At 40.8% G+C, this 22241-nt stretch overlaps 1 protein-coding gene across 1 annotated transcript; it reads left to right on the plus strand.

Annotated features, from left to right (window-relative positions):
• Positions 1 to 14577: 14577 nt before the first annotated feature.
• LOC129845657 (zinc finger protein 239-like) lies at positions 14578 to 22236 on the plus strand (the record flags this gene model as incomplete). The annotated part of the gene is made up of 2 exons (XM_055913525.1): positions 14578 to 15597; positions 21499 to 22236. Coding segments are annotated over exons 1-2 (1108 nt in total), but the record flags the coding sequence as incomplete, so codon positions are not given.
• Positions 22237 to 22241: the final 5 nt, after the last annotated feature.

Here is a 22241-nt window from a genome sequence, read left to right on the forward strand (position 1 = left end):
TGGAGTGGGAAAGGAACAATTCTGAACGGAACCAACGACTCATCTTGACAAAGGACACTTTGATCAACATTCTGATGAAAGATCAGCCATAGTAAGACCCAATTTACGATGTTATATCATATCTGTCGTGCATGTGAACTGGCCGTGGGCGCCTAGCCGAATCTGCCTGGTATAGCTATGCTAATTTAGCGCTACATTTTGTTTTCGTTATAAAACATTTAATAAATCTGAAATATTGTTTGGATTCACCAGATGTTGGGCTTTCAATATCTGTACGCTGTGTATTTTTCTGAAATGTTTTAAGATGAGTAATTCGTTATATGACGTTGGTCTCTGTAATTGTTCTGGCTGGGTCAGCACTATTTCAGATTGCAGCTGCAATGTAGAACTGTGATTTATACCTGAAAAATGCACATTTTTCCCCAAAAAACTATGATATACCATAAATATGTTATCAGACTGTCATCTTATGAAGTTGTTTCTTGGTTAGTGGCTATATATATTTTTATTTAGTCGAATTAGTGATAGCTACTAACGCAGGAAAAAGCTGTTGGGAGTAAAAAAATCGTGTCCTTTGCTAACGTGGTTAGCTAATAGATTTACATATTGTGTCTTCCCTGTAAAACATTTTAAAAATCTGAAATGGTGGCTTTATTCACAAGATCTGTATCTTTCATTAGGTGGCTTGGACTTGTGATTTAATGATATTTAGATGCTACTATTTAATTGTGACGCTATGCTAGCGATGCTAATCAGTGTGGGGGGGGGGTGGGGGGTGATCCCGGATCCGGGGTTGAGGCTCGTTAGAGGTTATCGTCTGTGAGTTTAACAGAACTGATATTGCAGGCGAAAACCGGAGGAAAATCCAATCAGGAAGTGGCTCTTTTTTGAAACCTCTCTGTTCCTATGCATGCCTAACGTGCATTTAAAGGGATATCAACCAGATTCCTTTTTCTACGGCTTCCCCAAGGTGTCAACAGTCATTAGACAAAGTTTCAGGCTTTTATTTTGAAAAATGAGCGTGAAAGATCACATTGCATAAGTGGATAGGTGGGGGCTCTCAGAGTGAGTTATGTCAACAGAGAAAGGCGGCCATTGTTTCTCCCGGTCCTAATGAAAAACCAACACTCCCGATTGATATATTATCGAATATATATTTGAAAAACATCCTGAGGATTGATTATAAAAAACGTTTGACATGTTTCTGTGGACATTATGGATATTATTTGGCATTTTTGTATGTGTTTTCGTGACCGCTCTTTCCGGTGGATTTCGGAGCATAACGCACCAAACGAACGGAGGTATTTGGATATAAAAGTAATATTTATCGAACAAAAATAACATTTGTTGTGTAACTGGGAGTCTCGTGAGTGGAACCACCCAAAGATTATCAAAGGTAAGCGATTAATTTGATTGCTTTTCTTACTTTCGTGACCAAGCTAACCAAGCTAATATAAGGCTAAGCTAATGTAGCATAGAAAGCTACACTCACAAAAGCTTGGATTTCTTTCGCTGTAAAATATATTTTCAAAATCTGACACGATAGGTGGATTAACAACAAGCTAAGCTGTGTTTTGGTATATTCCACTTGTGATTGCATGATTATAAATATTTTTAGGAATATTTTTGAATTTGGCGCCCTGCAATTCATCGGTGTTGTTTAGGATAGTGAACCCGTATACGGTATGGGTTGGATGGGAACAGACTTATCCAAAAATTGTTCAACATTTTCTATTAAATCTAATTTAATCCCTTTATAGATTTAATTTTAAGGAGCAAAACGTGTCAAAAAGTTAAAAGGCGTGTAGACGTTCTATAGTCACTGATCAGCTTTAACTATGGAGTGACCCCATGAAATGAGATATCAGCCAATCACTGACCTCCACAGAACACTGATCAGCTTTAACTATGGAGTGACCCCATGAAATGAGATATCAGCCAATCACTGACCTCCACAGAACACTGTTCAGCTTTAACTATGGAGTGACCCCATGAAATGAGATATCAGCCAATCACTGACCTCCACAGAACACTGATCAGCTTTAACTATGGAGTGACCCCATGAAATGAGATATCAGCCAATCACTGACCTCCACAGAACACTGATCAGCTTTAACTATGGAGTGACCCCATGAAATGAGATATCAGCCAATCACTGACCTCCACAGAACACTGTTCAGCTTTAACTATGGAGTGACCCCATGAAATGAGATATCAGCCAATCACTGACCTCCACAGAACACTGATCAGCTTTAACTATGGAGTGACCCCATGAAATGAGATATCAGCCAATCACTGACCTCCACAGAACACTGTTCAGCTTTAACTATGGAGTGACCCCATGAAATGAGATATCAGCCAATCACTGACCTCCACAGAACACTGATCAGCTTTAACTATGGAGTGACCCCATGAAATGGGACATCAGCCAATTCACTGACCTCCACAGAACACAACTTTGTATAGTTTACACAAATATTAGCATCTTAGCTCTTATTGCAGGACTTTGAATGTGCTACATCACATCCATAACCAACCTATTGTGTGTATTGAACATTCATATCGGACTGTACAGCTAGCTAACTGGCTACTGATCAACCTATTGTGAGAATTGAACATTCATCATTGACTGTACAGCCTTACCTATAGAGTGTACACCACCACCGATCACAACTTTCTGTTTCCATCATCCAGCTGTCGTGAGTTTTTTATACGGTATGACTTTACTGACATAAAAACTTTGGATGGAAACGTGGTTAATCAAGCTATACAGTGGAGAGAACCAGTATTTGATACACTGCCGATTTTGCAGGTTTTCCTACTTACAAAGCATGTAGAGGTCTGTAGTTTTTAGCATATGTACACTTCAACTGTGAGAGACGGAATCTAAAACAAAAATCCAGAAAATCACATTGTATGATTTTTAAGTAATTAATTTGCATTTTATTGCATGACATAAGTATTTGAAAACCTACCAACCAGTAGGAATTCTGGCTCTCACAGACCTGTTAGTTTTCATTTAAGAAGCCCTCCTGTTCTCCACTCATTACCTGTATTAACTGCACCTGTTTGAACTCATTACCTGTATAAAAGACACCTGTCTACACACTCAATCAAACAGACTCCAACCTCTCCACAATGGCCAAGACCAGAGAGCTGTGTAAGGACATCAGGGATAGAATTGTAGACCTGCACAAGGCTGGGATGGGCTACAGGACAATAGGCAAGCAGCTTGGTGAGAAGGCAACAACTGTTGGCGCAATTATTAGAAAATGTAAGAAGTTTAAGATGACGGTCAATCACCCTCGGTCTGGGGCTCCATGCAAGATCTCACCTCATGGGGCATCAATGATCATGAGGAAAATGAGGGATCAGCCCAGAACTACACGGTAGGACCTGGTCAATGACCTGAAGAGAGCTGGAACCACAGTCTCAAAGAAAACCATGAGTAACACACTACGCCGTCATGGATTAAAATCCTACAGCGCACGCAAGGTCCCCCTGCTCAAGCCAGCACATGTCCAGGCCCGTCTGAAGTTTGCCAATGACCATCTGGATGATCCAGAGGAGGAATGGGAGAAGGTTGTGTGATCTGATGAGACAAAAATAGAGCTTTTTGGTCTAAACTCCACTCGCCGTGTTTGGAGGAAGAAGAAGGATGAGTACAACCCCAAGAACACCATCCCAACCGTGAAGCATGGAGGTGGAAACATCATTCTTTGGGGATGCTTTTCTGCAAAGGGAACAGGATGACTGCACCGTATTGAGGGGAGGATGGATGGGGCCATGTATCGCGAGATCTTGCATTGAAGATGGGTCGTGGCTGGGTCTTCCAGCATGACAACGACCCGAAACACACAGCCAGGGCAACGAAGGAGTGGCTTCGTAAGAAGCATTTCAAGGTCCTGGAGTGGCCTAGCCAGTCTCCAGATCTCAACCCCATAGAAAATCTTTGGAGGGAGTTGAAAGTCCGTGTTGCCCAGCAACAGCCCCAAAACATCACTGCTTTAGAGGAGATCTGCATGGAGGAATGGGCCAAATTACCAGCAACAGTGTGTGAAAACCTTGTGAAGACTTACAGAAAACGTTTGACCTCTGTCATTGCCAACAAAGGGTATATAACAAAGTATTGAGATAAACTTTGTTATTGATCTAATACTTATTTTCCACCATAATTTGCAAATACATTTATTAAAAATCCTACAATGTGATTTTCTGGAATTTCTTTTCTAATTTTGTCTGTCATAGTTGAAGTGTACCTATGATGACAATTACAGGCCTCTCTCATCTTTTTAAGTGGGAGAACTTGCACAATTGGTGGCTGACTAAATACTTTTTTGCCCTACTGTATGTATATGTATGTATGTATGTATGTATGTATGTATGTATGTATGTATGTATGTATGTATGTATGTATGTATGTATATATGTATGTATGTATGTATATATTTATACACTGAACAAAAATATAAAACAAATGCATCAATTTTAAGATTTGACTGAGTTACAGTTCATATAAGGAAAAAAGTCTATGTAAATAAATTCATTGGGCCCTAATCTATGGATTTCACATGACTGGGAATACAGATATGTATCTGTTGGTCACATATACCTTTAAAATAACGATACCATGAAAAGGTAGGGGCATGATCAGAAAACCAGTCAGTATGATGTGACCACCATTTGCCCAGAGTTGATCAGGCTGTTGATTGTGGCCTGTGGAATGTTGTCCCACTCCTCTTCAATGGCTGTGCAAAATTGCTGGATATTAGCGGAAACTGGAACACGTTGTCGTACACGTCAATGCAGAGCATCCCAAACATGCTCAATGGGTGACATGTCTGGTGAGTATGCAGGCCATGGGAGAGCTGAGACATTTTCAGCTTCCAGGAATTGTGTACAGATCATTGCGACATTGGGCCGTGCATTATCATGCTGAAACATGAGGTGATGGCGGCAGATGAATGGCACGACAATGGGCCTCAGGATCTCGTCACGGTATCTCTGTACATTCAAATTGCCAACGATAAAATCCAATTGTGTTCATTGTCTGTAGCTTATGCCTGCCTATACCTTCACCCCACCATGGGACACTGTTCACAACGTTGACATCAGCAAACCACTCGCTCACACAACTCCATACATGTGAGGCCAGTTGGACGTACTGCCAAATTCTCTAAAACAACGTAGGAGGTGGCTTATGGTAGAGAAATTAACATTTAATTCTCTGACAACAATTCTCTGGTGGACATTCCGGTAGTCAGCATGCCAATTGCACGCTCCCTCAACTTGAGACATCTGTATCATTGTGTGACAAAACAGCACATTTTAGAGTGGCCTTTTATTGTCCCCAGCACAAGGTGCACCTGTGTAATGATCATGCCGTTTAATCAGTTCACTTATTCATATATCTTTATGTACATATTCTTTATCCCTTTACACTTGTGTGTATAAGGTAGTAGTTGTGGAATTGTTAGGTTAGATTACTCGTTGGTTATTACTGCATTGTCAGAACTAGAAGCACAAGCATTTCGCTACACTCGCATTAACATCTGCTAACCATGTGTATGTGTGACAAATAACATTTGATTTGTATTATTAAAACACTCACTACCTCATGAATGTTCCAATTGGTATTATTCAAACATTCACTACCTCATGAATGTTCCCATCAGTATTATTAAAACATTTACTACCTCATGAATGTTCCCATTGGTATTATTCAAACATTCACTACCTCATGAATGTTCCCATCAGTATTATTAAAACACTCACTACCTCATGAATGTTCCCATCTGTATTATTAAAACACTCACTACCTCATGAATGTTCCCATCAGTATTATTAAAACACTCACTACCTCAACATCAGTATTACTAAAACACTCACTACCTCATGAATGTTCCCATCGGTATTATTAAAACACTCACTACCTCATGAATGTTCCCATCAGTATTATTAAAACACTCACTACCTCATGAATGTTCCCATCAGTATTATTAAAACACTCACTACGTCATGAATGTTCCCATCGGTATTATTAAAACACTCACTACCTCATGAATGTTCCCATCAGTATTATTAAAACACTCACTACCTCATGAATGTTCCCATCAGTATTATTAAAACACTCACTACCTTATGAATGTTCCCATCGGTATTATTAAAACACTCACTACCTCATGAATGTTCCCATCAGTATTATTAAAACACTCACTACCTCATGAATGTTCACATCAGTATTATTAAAACACTCACTACCTCAACATCAGTATTATTAAAACACTCACTACCTCATGAATGTTCCCATCGGTATTATTAAAACACTCACTACCTCATGAATGTTCCCAACTGTCACGTTCCTGACCTATTTATGTTAGTTTTTGTGTGTTAGTTGGTCAGGACGTGAGGTTGGGTGGGCATTCTATGTTATCTGTTTCTATGTTGGTTTTGGTTTGCCTGGTATGGCTCTTGATTAGAGGCAGGTGGTTTGCGTTTGCCTCTAATTAAGAGTCATATTTAGGTAGGGCATTCTCACTGTTTGTTTGTGGGTGATTGTCTCCTGTGTCCGTATGTTATGTTCGTACCACATAGGACTGTAGCGTTTGTTTGTTTCGTTTTCGTTTCGATGTCGTCTGTTACCTGTACGTAAGTTTATGTTTAGTTATGTAAGTTTATGTTCAGGTCTCGTCAACGTCGTTTTGTTATTTTGTAGTTTGGAAAGTGTTTTGTTTCGTTTCGTGTGCCATCGTAATTTATAATAAAGATGGCTTATTTCCCTGAGCCTGCGTTTTGGTCTGAAGATCCTTCTCTCCTCACCTCTTCCGAGGATGAGGAGAGCGTCACCCGTTACACCATCAGTATTATTAAAACATTCACTACCTCATGAATGTTCCCATCGGTATTATTAAAACACTCACTACCTCAACATCAGTATTATTAAAACACTCACTACCTCATGAATGTTCCCATCAGTATTATTAAAACACTCACTACCTCATGAATGTTCCCATCAGTATTATTAAAACATTCACTACCTCATGAATGTTCCCATCGGTATTATTAAAACACTCACTACCTCAACATCAGTATTATTAAAACACTCACTACCTCATGAATATTCCCATCAGTATTACTCCATGTCAGATAAAATAATATGCTGATTGTAAAAAGGATTAGATTGTCTGAATATAATTAAAATATAAAATACCCCTAATAAGAGGTTCATTATAAAATGTATAAAAACAGAAGTACATCATGTAGACGCATTAGGTGCTTAATGTGATGTCTGTTTGACTGACTGACGGTTTTTAATTGTCATGCATTAATAAAATATGCACTGACTAACAAATGGTTCTCTTTGTACGTTTCCAAATAATAACAATTATTTGATGAAATAAAGTGCAAAAAATTATCTTTTTGTCTGAAAATATAATACAAAATGTTACCAACTGCGTTACCCAGTCTAGACAGCAGATGGCGATGTGCGTCTTTCAGTCGATGCCGTCAGCGTGACTAATAATCTAGTGGACATGACGCTTCAACCAACAACAACCAGGGTTGCCATGTTTGGAGCAATGTTCTGAGTTTTCTAGCCAAATTGTGCTACTTTGAAAACGATGTGGTGGGTGAAAATGTATTGGTCGCGGGTTACAGGTTTTGGGCCACTTGTAATTTGCACAGCGGCCGCCATGGCATTTTTCTTAAAAATACAATCCTTCACTGTGATCTGCTGCTGATGACTCAGGCAGTCTGTTGCTGATAGAATGAGTGTTGGGAGGGGGCAGCAAGAAGGGGTGGGGGGCGGGGCAAGAAGGGGTGGGGGGGTGAGACTGAGCGCTTTTTATTTTACCCTTTATTTAATTCCACACAATCCCGGATCCGGGAGCACCCCCATCAGTAAAAAAGCTGACTAGCATAGCCTAGCATAGCGTCACAAGTAAATACTAGCATCTAAATATCATTAAATCACAAGTCCAAGACACCAGATGAAAGATACACATCTTGTAAATCCAGCCATCATTTCAGATTTTTAAAATGTTTTACAGGGAAGACACAATATGTAAATATATTAGCTAACCACGTTAGCAAAAGACACCACTTTTTTTACTTCACCATTTTTTTCCTGCATAGGTAGCTATCACAAATTCAACCAAATAAAGATATAAATAGCCACTAACCAAGAAACAACTTCATCAGATGACAGTCTGATAACATATTTATTGTATAGCATATGTTTTGTTAGAAAAATGTGCATATTTCAGGTATAAATCATAGTTTACCATTGCAGCCACCATCACAACTCTCACCAAAGCGACTAGAATAACTACAGAGAGGAACGTGAATTACCTAAATACTCATCATAAAACATTTCTGAAAAATACACAGCGTACAGCAAATGAAAGACAAACATCATGTGAATCCAGCCAATATTTCAGATTTTTAAAACACAATATAGCATTATATTAGCTTACCACAATAGCATTATATTAGCTTACCACAATAGCCAGAAACACAAGCCATTTACCAGCAGCAAAGGTTAGCGATCGTAACAAGCAAGCAAAAGATATATAATTTTTGACTAACCTTCATAAACTTCTTCAGATGACAGTCCTGTAACATCATATTACACAATGCATATAGGGTTTGTTCGAAAATGTGCATATGTAGCGGCACAAATCGTGGTTATACAATGTGAGTAGTGGCCAAACTTCAAGCAATCTGTCCGGCGCCATCTTGGAGAGGCACCTAATCTAATCGATAACTAATCATAAACTTGACTAAAAAATACAGGTTGGACAGCAAATGAAAGATACATTAGTTCTTAATGCAACCGCTGTGTTAGATTTTTAAAATTAACGTTACTACGCATACAGCGTGCGCTAAAGCGAGACCGCACCGAAATTCATGGCGGAATTATTGTTTAACATTTGTCAACATAAATACGAATTAACAGCATAAAGACTTCTTACTATTTGCTGAGCTTCCATCAGAATCTTGGGCAAGGTGTCCTTTCTCCAGAACAATCGTCTTTTGGTTGAAAGATGTCCTCTTCTCCTGTAGAAATAGCAGCTAACGCTAGCCATGTGCCGGAGAGGTGTCCAACTAGCGATAGCGCGTGACAAAGAAATTCCAGAAAATCGCAATAAACTGATATAAACTGCTATAAGTCAGTTTAAATTAACTACCTTATGAAGTTTTTAAGACAAAAATCAAATTAAATCAGAGCCGGAGATATAGAACTGCTAAAACGAAAGCTTTTCAGGACGCCATGGTGATGTCCCTCCTGCATCAGGCGCCCTGTTGAAAAGGTCGGACCTTCCGTTCCAAGAGCTTTTATAGTGCCCCAGATGGTGCAATCCACTCCATTCAAATTCTCACCGCTTACTGACATCTAGAGGAAGGCGTATGCTGTGCATGTAGCCCCATAGCTTACATGGGAATTTATAAACTGACCCTAGAACAGAGACCTCGATTTCAGAAATCTCACTTCCTGACAGGAAGTGTGCTGCAGAATGAGTTCTGTTTCACTCAGAGAAATAATTCAAACGGTTTTAGAAACTAGAGAGTGTTTTCTATCCAATAGTAATAATAATATGCATATTGTACGAGCAAGAATTGAGTACGAGGCAGTTTAATTTGGGAACGAATTTTTACAAAGTCGAAATGGCGCCCCCCTATTGACAAGAAGTTTTAACTAGGCAAGTCAGTTAAGCACAAATTCGTATTTACAATGAAGGCCTACTTATAACCCCCCGCAAATCGTCCCCTAACCCGGACGACGCTGGGCCAATTGTGCGCCGCCCTATGGGACTCCCGATCACGGCCGGTTATGATACAGCCCGGGATCGAACCCGGGGCTGTAGTGACGCCTCTAGCACTGCATTGCTGTAGTCTTAACGAGATGTCTTAACATCTGGGACATGATAACGTCACAGAAAATTGCCTAACATTAGTTTTTTTTTTATTCATCCAAGTGTTTCTTGCACAGAGGTTGAGATCCTCTGTCCAACTTTCATCCCTCAAACGCTCCTGTTGGATGTATATATAGCTATGCACATGCCATACGGGATTTATTTACAATCATAGCAGTCAAACGAGTTAAATCGACATCCATTGATTGGAAATGATATGGCAAATTTAATGAGGGCGAATTATAATTTCTCTTGCGACATTATTAAATAATTTTTAGTCACCCTTATCTCACAATAATTATTGTTTCAATGGAAAACCGAATGTTGCTTCTTACATCGTTTCAAGTTAAATTGATAATCCTATTTAAATCACTCGATAACGTCATGGAAAAGGGGTTTGACTAAATCTGGCAACTTCGATGTTGCTGCGAAATGTTTTTATTTTTTTAGAGGGGGTTCGTTTTCAGGCCTTCTGGGGCCTGTTGCACAAAACTAGGATAAGGGATTAAGCCAGGATATCTTGGTGATCCTGGCTCAATTGATCCGTAATCCGGTTGCACTAAAGATGGATAGGGGGCAGGAGGATATGTTATGGTATAAATTACCATGGAGATTTATTCTGTGGAGCTAGCCTGCTCCAGACCAGGCTAAATTCCAGGATCTATTTAATCTCATCCCTAATGTCAGTCAGCAGTCACCACAAATGGAAACCAATAGTTATTTCACTGCTCACTATACATTGTTATCACATATAACTAGACCCACTGTTATTATTTAAACGTTTGTGATCATTAATTTCAATGATTTTGGATAAAAAATGATTTTTAGATGATGTTGCTATCATTAGATAATTGACAGTTTCCCATAGACTATAAGGCTATATATAAAATGATGGAATATTAGGGCCACAGAGGGGAAAAAAACACAAGTCATAATATTGTAACCAGTTGTTTTAAAGGAGGACAGTTGTTAAAATGACAGATGTGGGGCATTTCGTGAAATTGTACTTCAGTATGGTTTCATAAACAAAGACATGCTGATGTGCCAGAATATTAAGTATCACATTGTCATAAGTATCAAAACTGTAAAAACAATATGTAGCTTTTCTGCAGAAAGAACCAGCCTCATAAATTTATGACTTTATCCTTTTTCTTCAGTGTGGCCCTAGTACTCTGTCATATAAACAAATACACATTCCATATGAATATAAAAACACAATGTGTAACATTATGTTCCTTTATTGAATAAGGACAAAACAAAGCAGGTAAACCATCAGCTCCTTTCGAAACTGAAGTCACAGTGACTCTACAAGATGGAAAGCACAGAATCCAAGCATATTATACAAAATGATACATACACATTCAAAGGTCTGTATATAACACACCCTGCATGTCTGCACACTAAAATAAATGCAGGACAAATCCATACACATCAACTGAACAGACAAATGAATGGATGCAGTAGCCTCCCTGCAGCCTTGTATTACACACAGTATACCGCACAAACATCATAAGAGGCCAAATTCGTCAAAAAACGAACCCAAAAAAACCCAAATTCCTCTGCCACCGCAGGACATATTTAACCAAAATTGAAAGCACACATACTAACTAAAATAATTCAACACATATTGGTCCCTCAGCAGCCGACCACTGTCGTCATCAGGGAAGATTGCCGGATTGTCCCAGTCCATGGCTGGTGGCACTCTGGGGGCCCTCTCCTTCCTCAGGCAGGCCACATTGTGGAGGACAGCACAAGCCACAGTAATATCACATGCCCTAACAGGGCTGACCCTTAATTTGTGAAGGCAGTGAAAGCGTGCCTTCAGGAGGCCAAAGGTCATTTCAACTCTGGCCCTGGTCCTGGCATGGGCATGGTTGTAGGCCTGCTGTGCTTCCTGGGGGTCTGTGAAAGGTGTCAGGAGAAAAGGCTGGCAGCCATACCCCCTGTCTCCCAGCAACACACCAGAGAATTCACCTGTCAACACAAAATCTCATCATTACTACCTCATAAACACAGTGATATTCTTGACACAGCCATGATGGTTATAAATAGGGGTTGTGTGGCTTACCTTGTGATAGGCACTGATAGATTTCAGAGGCCCGAAAGATTCTGGAGTCATGGACTGAGCCAGGCCATTTTGCCACAACATTGCTGATCACACAGTCAGCATTGCAGACCATCTGAAATCATAAGATGAGGAATATTACACCAATCAATGCACATCACTGGCAATGCAGAGTGTTCGTCAATGGACAATATCAAAAAGTTATGTTCACCTGAACATTAATGCTGTGAAAGGATTTCCTATTCACAAAATCGGCCTCATGGGCACCTGAGGGGGCTTTTATCCTTATGTGTGTGCAGTCCACTGCACCAATGACATTGGGGAAACCTGTCACACAAAGTAATGAGTATCCTACTATGTGTTAACAGTTGTCCTGTAATTTGTAGATCCTCTTACCTGCAATCCTATAGAACTCCTCTTTGATGTCACAGAGTCTTCTGTGGCCAGGGAAGGAGATGAAGACATCTGCTAATGCTTTGATAGCCAGACACACACTCCTTATTGTGCGGCAAATTGTGGCCTTGTTCAGCTGTTCTGCATCCCCCACTGAGTACAGGAAGGCTCCACTAGCAAAAAAGCGCAAGGCCACACAAACCATTTGCTCCACACTCAGTGCATGGCTCCGTGTAGTGCGGTGCTTAATCCTGGGACCCAGTAGTCTGCATAGATACCTGATGCCATCTGCAGAAAACCTGTATCTTTCATATAGATGGTCATCAGGGAAGGCCAGTGGGTCCAACCGGTCCCTGAAGACCCTTTCTCGCCTGAAGGCTCTCCTCAGCACAAGTGCTTCTTCATCCACCACATCTCGCACGAATGGGCATGCCATTGTCAGAGCAGAAAGGAACACACAATTTTGGGCCTTCATATAGGCTAGTGGCCACACCTGGTGCTGGGGGGGTGGGCAAAAGAGGACGATGCCTTATAACGATGACTTGGTTGTACTGATTGCTGGGAAAATAAAAAAAACCTTAGAAAGATGCCACCGTCCTGTGTGCTCACAATAAGAGCTCATATGTCATGGCTCACTTGACTTTACGAGAATATACCTAATTTTTATTTTGAGCTGTGTCATCTTCTTGGAGCTGGGGGAGGAAAGAAAAATAATGATTAATACATTTGTGTTACAGTTAGCATACAGTGTACATTGAAGGCATATCTCACCTCCCTCTCAAGTTTTTTTATTTCAAGGTCCAGTTTCCTAATTGTCCTCTTTTTTATTTCGAACTCCAGTGCAAGATTTTCCATCTTTTTCTTCTTGTACTGAATGTCTATGTCTGCCAGTTCTATTTGGCGCCGGAGGTGGTTGCCATACAACTTTCTGATAGCTTGTGAGCTCTGTGAACACAATACAATTAGCGCAGCTGGAATTTGGCAGGATGTGGTGTCCTTTTATTAATACGCACTATGTTGCCAGGCTGGTTTTCCCACTGTATAGCATCTGGGTCCTGTAAAAGAAATTAGATTTTTTGATTTTGATGAGGACTCCTCACCATTGTAGAGTAAATAGTACTTTCACAGTCTTAACATGATACCTCATGCCTTCTGGAATCCAGAGAGATGGTCTCCTCCTCATCATCGTCTCCATCATGTGCTGTTGCTGCTGCACTGGGGCCTTCACCCTATCACATTTAATCGGATTCATATTGAAGCTAGTAGACAAGACATGCCAGGCCTACAGTATGCCTTTGATGGAGTACTCACTGGATCAGCATCGTCTGGTGCTTGTGCTGGTGGCTCTAACAGGAACACAGTGCTGCCAGACACTGCAAGGCAATAGGTAAACCAAAGTCAGACAGTCCAAATTGATTCAATATGAATGTGGTTGTATCCCATGTAGAGATGGAAGGACATACCTTGAATGAAGCGGGTGGCATCTTGGGAGGAACCTATGCTCGTCTCTTTCCCCCCAGGGATCCCCTCTAAGACGGGCCTGCCTTTATTTAGCTCCAAGGCCATGTCCTCTGCTGGGGTAAGGTCAGCCTTTGGTGACCCACCACCCGTGCCTTGTCTGTGGGTATTCTTTTTCACTGCTAAAACAGTACAGACAATGTGTGAGCAGGCACCTTCTGGGTACAATATATGCTTGTGCTTTGTTAAATATTAGTCAGGGACCATACCATTCTGCAGAATGTTCTTGTATTTGATTTTGACCTGCTGCCATGTCCGTTTTGGCCCGTTCATGTTTAATCTACACACACACACACACACACACACACACACACACACACACACACACACATTTAATGGAGTCACACTGCAAAAAATTACTTGGTATTTTTGTCTTGTTTTCAGTAAAAATATCAAAAAATTTATCATAGCTTTATACAGTGTGATGGAGTTACTTTACACAATTTCACTCATATCTGCAGTGCATTTCAATTAAAAATTTAACCGTTTCATAATTACAGTACAACTGCATTTTTGGAGATGTGAATTAAATATTTGAATTGTAATTGTGATGTTTCAGCGGAGCGGTGAGTGTGTAATTGTGCACTACTTACGCATTCAGGCGGTCTGCAATACTTTGCCACGCTTTTTCTTTGCTTTATCACTCTTTTATCACTCTGCTTTATCACTCTTTTATCACTCTGCTTTATCACTGTGGCGGTGTTGCCTTTCTTCTTAATTATATCTTTTACCTCCTCGTATGCCTCCATGAGGATTTGTGCTTCCGACGGGGAAAAGTACGCGGCTCTAGTTGCCATGGTAAATCAGTTAATCTGTGATCTGTGGCGGGGTCTATTTGAGTGAGCCGTGAGCGCGCACCTATCCAGGATTGGTTTCACCTGGCTTAATGAATCCGTGTCTGCTCATCCTGGCTTGGTCTTTGTGCAACCAATTAAGCCTGGACGCACATGTTTTGGCTTCATTGAGCTCAGCTGAGTCATTTATCCCGGATGTCTTAATTCTACTTTTGTGCAACAGGCCCCTGGGCGGGTTTTGAGTGGTCAATAGAGATAGAAATTGTATCTAGACCTGGCAACCACAACAGCAGCTAGTCAGCCACCATTGTTCAGCAACCTCGGTAGCTCGCTAACAAACAGCAGAAACATTGGAGCCCTTTAGACACTATCGGTGATTATTAGCCATTTTATTTTCAACACACTTTCGTCGTATCTACCAGTTACCTCATTTAATAGCATATTTACGTTGTGGTTGTCAGTCAGCTAGCTGGATGGTTAAATTACCGCTAGGCTAGTCGCTAACGGTAACTAGCTAACGTTAGCTAGATAACATCCACGACTATGAGCTCCCTAAACTACTCCCTCCCAGCTAAAGTAGAGGCGGTCGGATGGACAGGGACAGAAACTCTCGTTAAAGAGGAGAAGGAAGAGGAGGCTGTCACAGTTAAACATGAAGTAGAGGGTGAAGCTGTTACAGTGAAAGAAGAAGAGAAAGAAGTTACAGTGACGGACGAGCAAGAAGCTTTAGGAGTGAAAGAGAAGGATGTTACCGTGAAAGAAGAGGAGGAAGAGAAACAAGACGATGCGGTTTTTGGAGTGAAAGAGGAGGCAGCGATGACAGTTAAGGTAGAGGAAGACGTTTTTAGAGTGAAAGAGGAGGAGATGACTGTCTCGTTGGAGGAAGAGGAGACTGGAGATCTCATTAACACCAGTGAGTACTGTCTCAAACGGGTTAAAACGTTGAATGTGTGTTTTTTTTTAGGGTAAGTGTACTGAAATTGTACAGTTGAATATGTTGTTCTGTACTGTAGGGATTGTTAGTCACAAATAGTGGGGACCACCAAAAACGAAACAATGGATTAAATGCATTCTACTGTTCTTTCTTTGATAAAGGTAGATGGCTGATTTAAATTCCTGCACTCTGTATGAATGTAATAGGTTCTCCATCAGTGGATGGACTGGAACATTAAATATAGAGTCCTGGACAGAGGCAATTCTGAATTCAACTAAGGATAACCGTTGAAGGTGGCTTACCTCTAGCCAGCTAAGTTTCTATGGCAACAAATCCTTCAACTCATCCTTCAACAAATCTTCTCCCAGGCAGGTTAAGGGCCAATCAGGATGCAGGCTAACTCCACTTTATCCTGACTCAAGTGTCTGAGCTGCGAGTTATGGTGTGGAGTCATGTATAGTAGTGATTTTAGGCCAGGATAGAAGCCAGCTCAGACACTTGAGTCAGGATAAAGTGAAGTTAGCCTGCCCCCTGATTGGTCAGATAACCTACAGTGATTCCACACCAGGATAGAAGCCATGTATACTAGTGATTCCACACCAGGATAGAAGCCATGTGTAGTAGTGATTCCACACCAGGATAGAAGCCATGTGTAGTAGTGATTCCACACCAGGATAGAAGCCATGTGTAGTAGTGATTCCACACCAGGATAGAAGCCATGTGTTAATAATGTATAGTAGTGATTCCACGCCAGGATAGAAGCCATGTGTTAATAATGTATAGTAGTGATTCCACACCAGGATAGAAGCCAATATGTAGTAGTGATTCCACACCAGGATAGAAGCCATGTGTAGTAGTGATTCCACACCAGGATAGAAGCCATGTGTAGTAGTGATTCCACACCAGTATAGAAGCCATGTGTAGTAGTGATTCCACACCAGGATAGAAGCCATGTATACTAGTGATTCCACACCAGGATAGAAGCCATGTATACTAGTGATTCCACACCAGGATAGAAGCCATGTATACTAGTGATTCCACACCAGGATAGAAGCCATGTGTAGTAGTGATTCCACACCAGTATAGAAGCTGTGGGTTAATAATGTGTAGTAGTGATTCCACACCAGGTTAGAAGCCATGTATAGTAGTGATTCCACACCAGAATAGAAGCCATGTATACTAGTGATTCCACACCAGGATAGAAGCCATGTGTAGTAGTGATTCCACACCAGGATAGAAGCCATGTGTTAATAATGTATAGTAGTGATTCCAAACCAGGATAGAAGCCATGTGTAGTAGTGATTCCACACCAGGATAGAAGCCATGTATACTAGTGATTCCACACCAGGATAGAAGCCATGTATAGTAGTGATTCCACACCAGGATAGAAGCCATGTATAGTAGTGATTCCACACCAGGATAGAAGCCATGTATACTAGTGATTCCACACCAGAATAGAAGCCATGTATACTAGTGATTCCACACCAGGATAGAAGCCATGTATACTAGTGATTCCACACCAGAATAGAAGCCATGTATACTAGTGATTCCACACCAGGATAGAAGCCATGTGTAGTAGTGATTCCACACCAGGATAGAAGCCATGTATAGTAGTGATTCCACACCAGGATAGAAGCCATGTGTAGTAGTGATTCCACACCAGGATAGAAGCCATGTATAGTAGTGATTCCACACCAGGATAGAAGCCATGTGTAGTAGTGATTCCACACCAGTATAGAAGCCATGTATACTAGTGATTCCACACCAGGATAGAAGCCATGTGTAGTAGTGATTCCACACCAGGATAGAAGCCATGTATACTAGTGATTCCACACCAGTATAGAAGCCATGTGTAGTAGTGATTCCACACCAGTATAGAAGCCATGTGTAGTAGTGATTCCACACCAGGATAGAAGCCATGTATAGTAGTGATTCCACACCAGGATAGAAGCCATGTATAGTAGTGATTCTACACCAGGATAGAAGCCATGTATAGTAGTGATTCTACACCAGGATAGAAGCCATGTATAGTAGTGATTCCACACCAGGATAGAAGCCATGTGTTAATAATGTATAGTAGTGATTCCACACCAGGATAGCCCAACATGTGTAGTAGTGATTCCACACCAGGATAGAAGCCAATATGTTAATAATGTCTAGTAGTGATTCCACACCAGGATAGAAGCCATGTATAGTAGTGATTCCACACCAGGATAGCCCAACATGTGTAGTAGTGATTCCACACCAGGATAGAAGCCATGTGTAGTAGTGATTCCACACCAGGATAGAAGCCATGTATAGTAGTGATTCCACACCAGGATAGCCCAACATGTGTAGTAGTGATTCCACACCAGGATAGAAGCCAGGTATACTAGTGATTCCACACCAGGATAGAAGCCATGTATAGTAGTGATTCCACACCAGGTTAGAAGCCATGTATAGTAGTGATTCTACACCAGGATAGAAGCCATGTATAGTAGTGATTCTACACCAGGATAGAAGCCATGTATAGTAGTGATTCTACACCAGGATAGAAGCCATGTGTAGTAGTGATTCCACACCAGGATAGAAGCCATGTGTAGTAGTGATTCTACACCAGGATAGAAGCCATGTGTAGTAGTGATTCCACACCAGGATAGAAGCCATGGGTTAATAATGTATAGTAGTGATTCCACACCAGGATAGAAGCCATGTGTTAATAATGTATAGTAGTGATTCCACACCAGGATAGAAGCCATGCATAGTAGTGATTCCACACCAGGATAGCCCAACATGTGTAGTAGTGATTCCACACCAGGATAGAAGCCAATATGTTAATAATGTATAGTAGTGATTCCACACCAGGATAGAAGCCATGCATAGTAGTGATTCCACACCAGGATAGCCCAACATGTGTAGTAGTGATTCCACACCAGGATAGAAGCCATGGGTTAATAATGTATAGTAGTGATTCTACACCAGGATAGAAGCCATGCATAGTAGTGATTCCACACCAGGATAGCCCAACATGTGTAGTAGTGATTCCACACCAGGATAGAAGCCATGTGTAGTAGTGATTCCACGCCAGGTTAGAATCTAGTCATTATACTGTCAGACCCTATGACCTCTGACCCCTACGTGATACAGACATTGTCTAGGTGTTGTTATACTCCCTATTGTGTGCTCTAACATATGGCGTATGTCTTGATTCCAAAATACTCATGTTATCTCAAAAGTCCTCTTTTTTTATTTTTTTGGTTCATTTGAAGGCATATTGTTTGGCACCGTCCTCAATGAGGCTTCACATGTCCAGAGTGGGCTCTCTTGTTCATTTTGAAGTTGTGCTTAATTTTATGAGCTTCACCAACACAGTGAATGTGAAAATGCATTTTTTTTAAAGGGACCTCCCTCTGTTGGTGATTTGCTGAATGTGCAATCGTCAAGGAGGGATGTGATTGGTTAATGACCTACAATGTACATTTCTATGTATAAAATGGGTGATATCTTCAGAGAGAGCCCACTCTGGAAATGTGATGTGTTTAAAAAAAACTAAATCTAAAAAGAAGCTAAATCATAAAGGGTAATTTTCAGATATTTTTTATGTTGAATAAATGAATGTTCATATTTAAAAGCTTACTATAAGGCAACTAGATTCAGCCACAGGACAATTATTTATTTATTTATTTATTTATTTTTTCTTGAGCGGATGGTCGGGGGGCCGGAACATAATTACAAATAATTTGTAGACTGCAAGAAGCCCAAACAATTATAATGTTTGACTAAAACATAACCATTTCAAACCTTGCTTATATCTCTCTATTATGCGTGTGAATACTTAGGAACAGATTTCTTAAATTAAAATCACTTGGAGCTGATTGTTCTGGTGTTTTTTTTGTCTTATGTCCAACAATAAAAGTTTTTTATATATATATATATTTTCTTCTCAGAAAACTCGGTTGGGCCAAATAAAAACACCCGTGGGCCAAATTTGGTCCGCGGGCCGGAAGTTGGGGAACCCTGCTATAAGGAGTGTAAGACACTGAGATGTCCGTATCATGGACGGTTCACAGATCATAGGGTCTTAAAGGAAGCATGTATAGGTCTCCACATTAAGTTTCTATGTGAGAATTACCAGAACAATCTGAGATACCCAACATATATTTCTGGGGTTTGTCCTGGAGCGAAATTGTCCTCTCGCTAAGATTGCTTTAAAAAAAATGTATTTCACCTTTATTTAACCAGGTAGGCTAGTTGAGAACAAGTTCTCATTTGCAACTGCGACCTGGCCAAGATAAACGCATAGCAATTCGACACACACAACAACACAGAGTTACACATGGAATTAACATCTTCAGCTTCATATGAACAATATTTGAGGCAGAGGACTGATGAAATGTTAGGGTTGCTTTGTCTTACCTTGCTTCATAGGGGCTGGGTTACCCGAGCAACAGCCAGAAAGAGAAGTGCTTCAAGGGAGGGGCCGTAGAGCTAGCCGGCAAATAAGCAGAGGGGGGCGGCGGGAGCTACACCGGGCCACGGGAGAGTCCGATGGGTATTCCAGAGAGATGTATGGCGAGGGAAATCCCAAATAAATGCATTCGCAAGGCAATACTCCAGAGCTGGGTCAGGGAACCAGGAGGCCAGCAATCAGAGGAAGAAGCTAAATAGGTGGATATGATCAAAGCAGTGCCGTCCAGACTCAGATCTAGGAAAAACGGCCAATTAGCAAGCTAGCTAGCGCTATTAAACCAAGGTGGTAAAAGACTCCAGACTCAGACGTAGGCAAAACATCCAATTAGCAAGCTAGCTAGCGCTATTAAACCAAGGTGGTAAAAGACTCCAGACTCAGACTTAGGCAAAACGGCCAATTAGCAAGCTAGCTAGCGCTATTAAACCAAGGTGGTAAAAGTCACAAAACCCCCTTAGGCCTAAAAGTTGACAAAAACAGCAGGCCAAAAATTAGACAAAAACAACAGGCCTAAAAGTAGACAAAAACAAACAGGCCTAAAAGTAGACAAAAACAACAGGCCTAAAAGTAGACAAAAACAAACAGGCCTAAAAGTAGACAAAAACAAACAGGCCTAAAAGTAGACAAAAACAAACAGGCCTAAAAGTAGACAAAAACAAACAGGCCTAAAAGTAGACAAAAACAAACAGGCCTAAAAGTAGACAAAAACAAACAGGCCTAAAAGTAGACAAAAACAAACAGGCCTAAAAGTAGACAAAAACAAACAGGCCTAAAAGTAGACAAAAACAAACAGGCCTAAAAGTAGACAAAAACAAACAGGCCTAAAAGTAGACAAAAACAAACAGGCCTAAAAGTAGACAAAAACAAACAGGCCTAAAAGTAGACAAAAACAAACAGGCCTAAAAGTAGACAAAAACAAACAGGCCTAAAAGTAGACAAAAACAAACAGGCCTAAAAGTAGACAAAAACAAACAGGCCTAAAAGTAGACAAAAACAAACAGGCCTAAAAGTAGACAAAAACATACAACGAAAAACAAAAGACAAATCAAAGCTAACGGGTAAACACTGTTAACTAAACAGGTACCAGGCATGCGCGGCAGTCAAGCACGACGCCAGCAGATACTCTTGCCCAGATATGACTTCACTGACACGATGACAACGTATTTAATGACCTTTTGACCCAGATTTCAGACCCACAAATTGTAATATCGCAGCAATGGTAAGACCTCAAGACGTGAAACAAAGTACACTGTGCTTCTGAGAGTATGTTGTATCAGCTTTAAAAGCTATGTTTATTTTATCCGCATAACACCCTACCATGACTACTGCCATCCTACCACTATCAAGACTGTTTCACAACCATAAATATTTTAAGCACACATTTCTTCAGTAAATGTCATTTTCGAGTTAAATAATCTGTTTGTCTTTGGCAGGAAAGAGAACAGACTTTCATTCTGACAGTGGGAAGAGTCCTTCAGAGGAACCAGAGACATCCAACCCAGCAAGACGACACTGCTGCTCCCAGTGTGGAAAGAGTTTAACTCCGTTAGGGAACTTGAAAATACATGAACGAATACACACAGGAGAAAAGCCTTACCAATGCTCCCATTGCGGGAAGAGTTTTACCCAGTCAGGGTACTTGAGAACTCATATGAGAATACACACAAGAGAGAAACCCTACCAATGCTCCCAGTGTGGAAAGAGTTTTACCCAGTCAGGGCACTTGAAAGAACATAAGAGAACACACACAGGGGAGAAGCCCTACCAATGCTCCCAATGTGGGAAGCGTTTTACCCTGTCAGGACACCTAAAAGTGCATGAAAGAACACACACAGGTGAGAAGCATTTAGCAAGACCATACCACTGTTCCCACTGTGGAAAGTATTTTACTCAGTTAGGGAACTTAAAAATACATGAACGAATACACACCGGAGAAAAGCCTTACCAATGCTCTCATTGTGGGAAGAGTTTTACCCAGTCAGGGTACTTGAGAACCCATACGAGGATACACACAAGAGAGAAACCCTACAAATGCTCCCAGTGTGGAAAGAGTTTTACCCAGTCAGGACACTTGAAAGAACATAAGAGAACACACACAGGGGAGAATCCTTACCAATGTTCCCAGTGTGGGAAGCGTTTTACCCTGTCAGGGCACCTAAAAGTGCATGAAAGAACA

Source organism: Salvelinus fontinalis, unplaced genomic scaffold (assembly GCF_029448725.1).
Source record: "Salvelinus fontinalis isolate EN_2023a unplaced genomic scaffold, ASM2944872v1 scaffold_0332, whole genome shotgun sequence".
NCBI lineage: Eukaryota > Metazoa > Chordata > Actinopteri > Salmoniformes > Salmonidae > Salvelinus > Salvelinus fontinalis.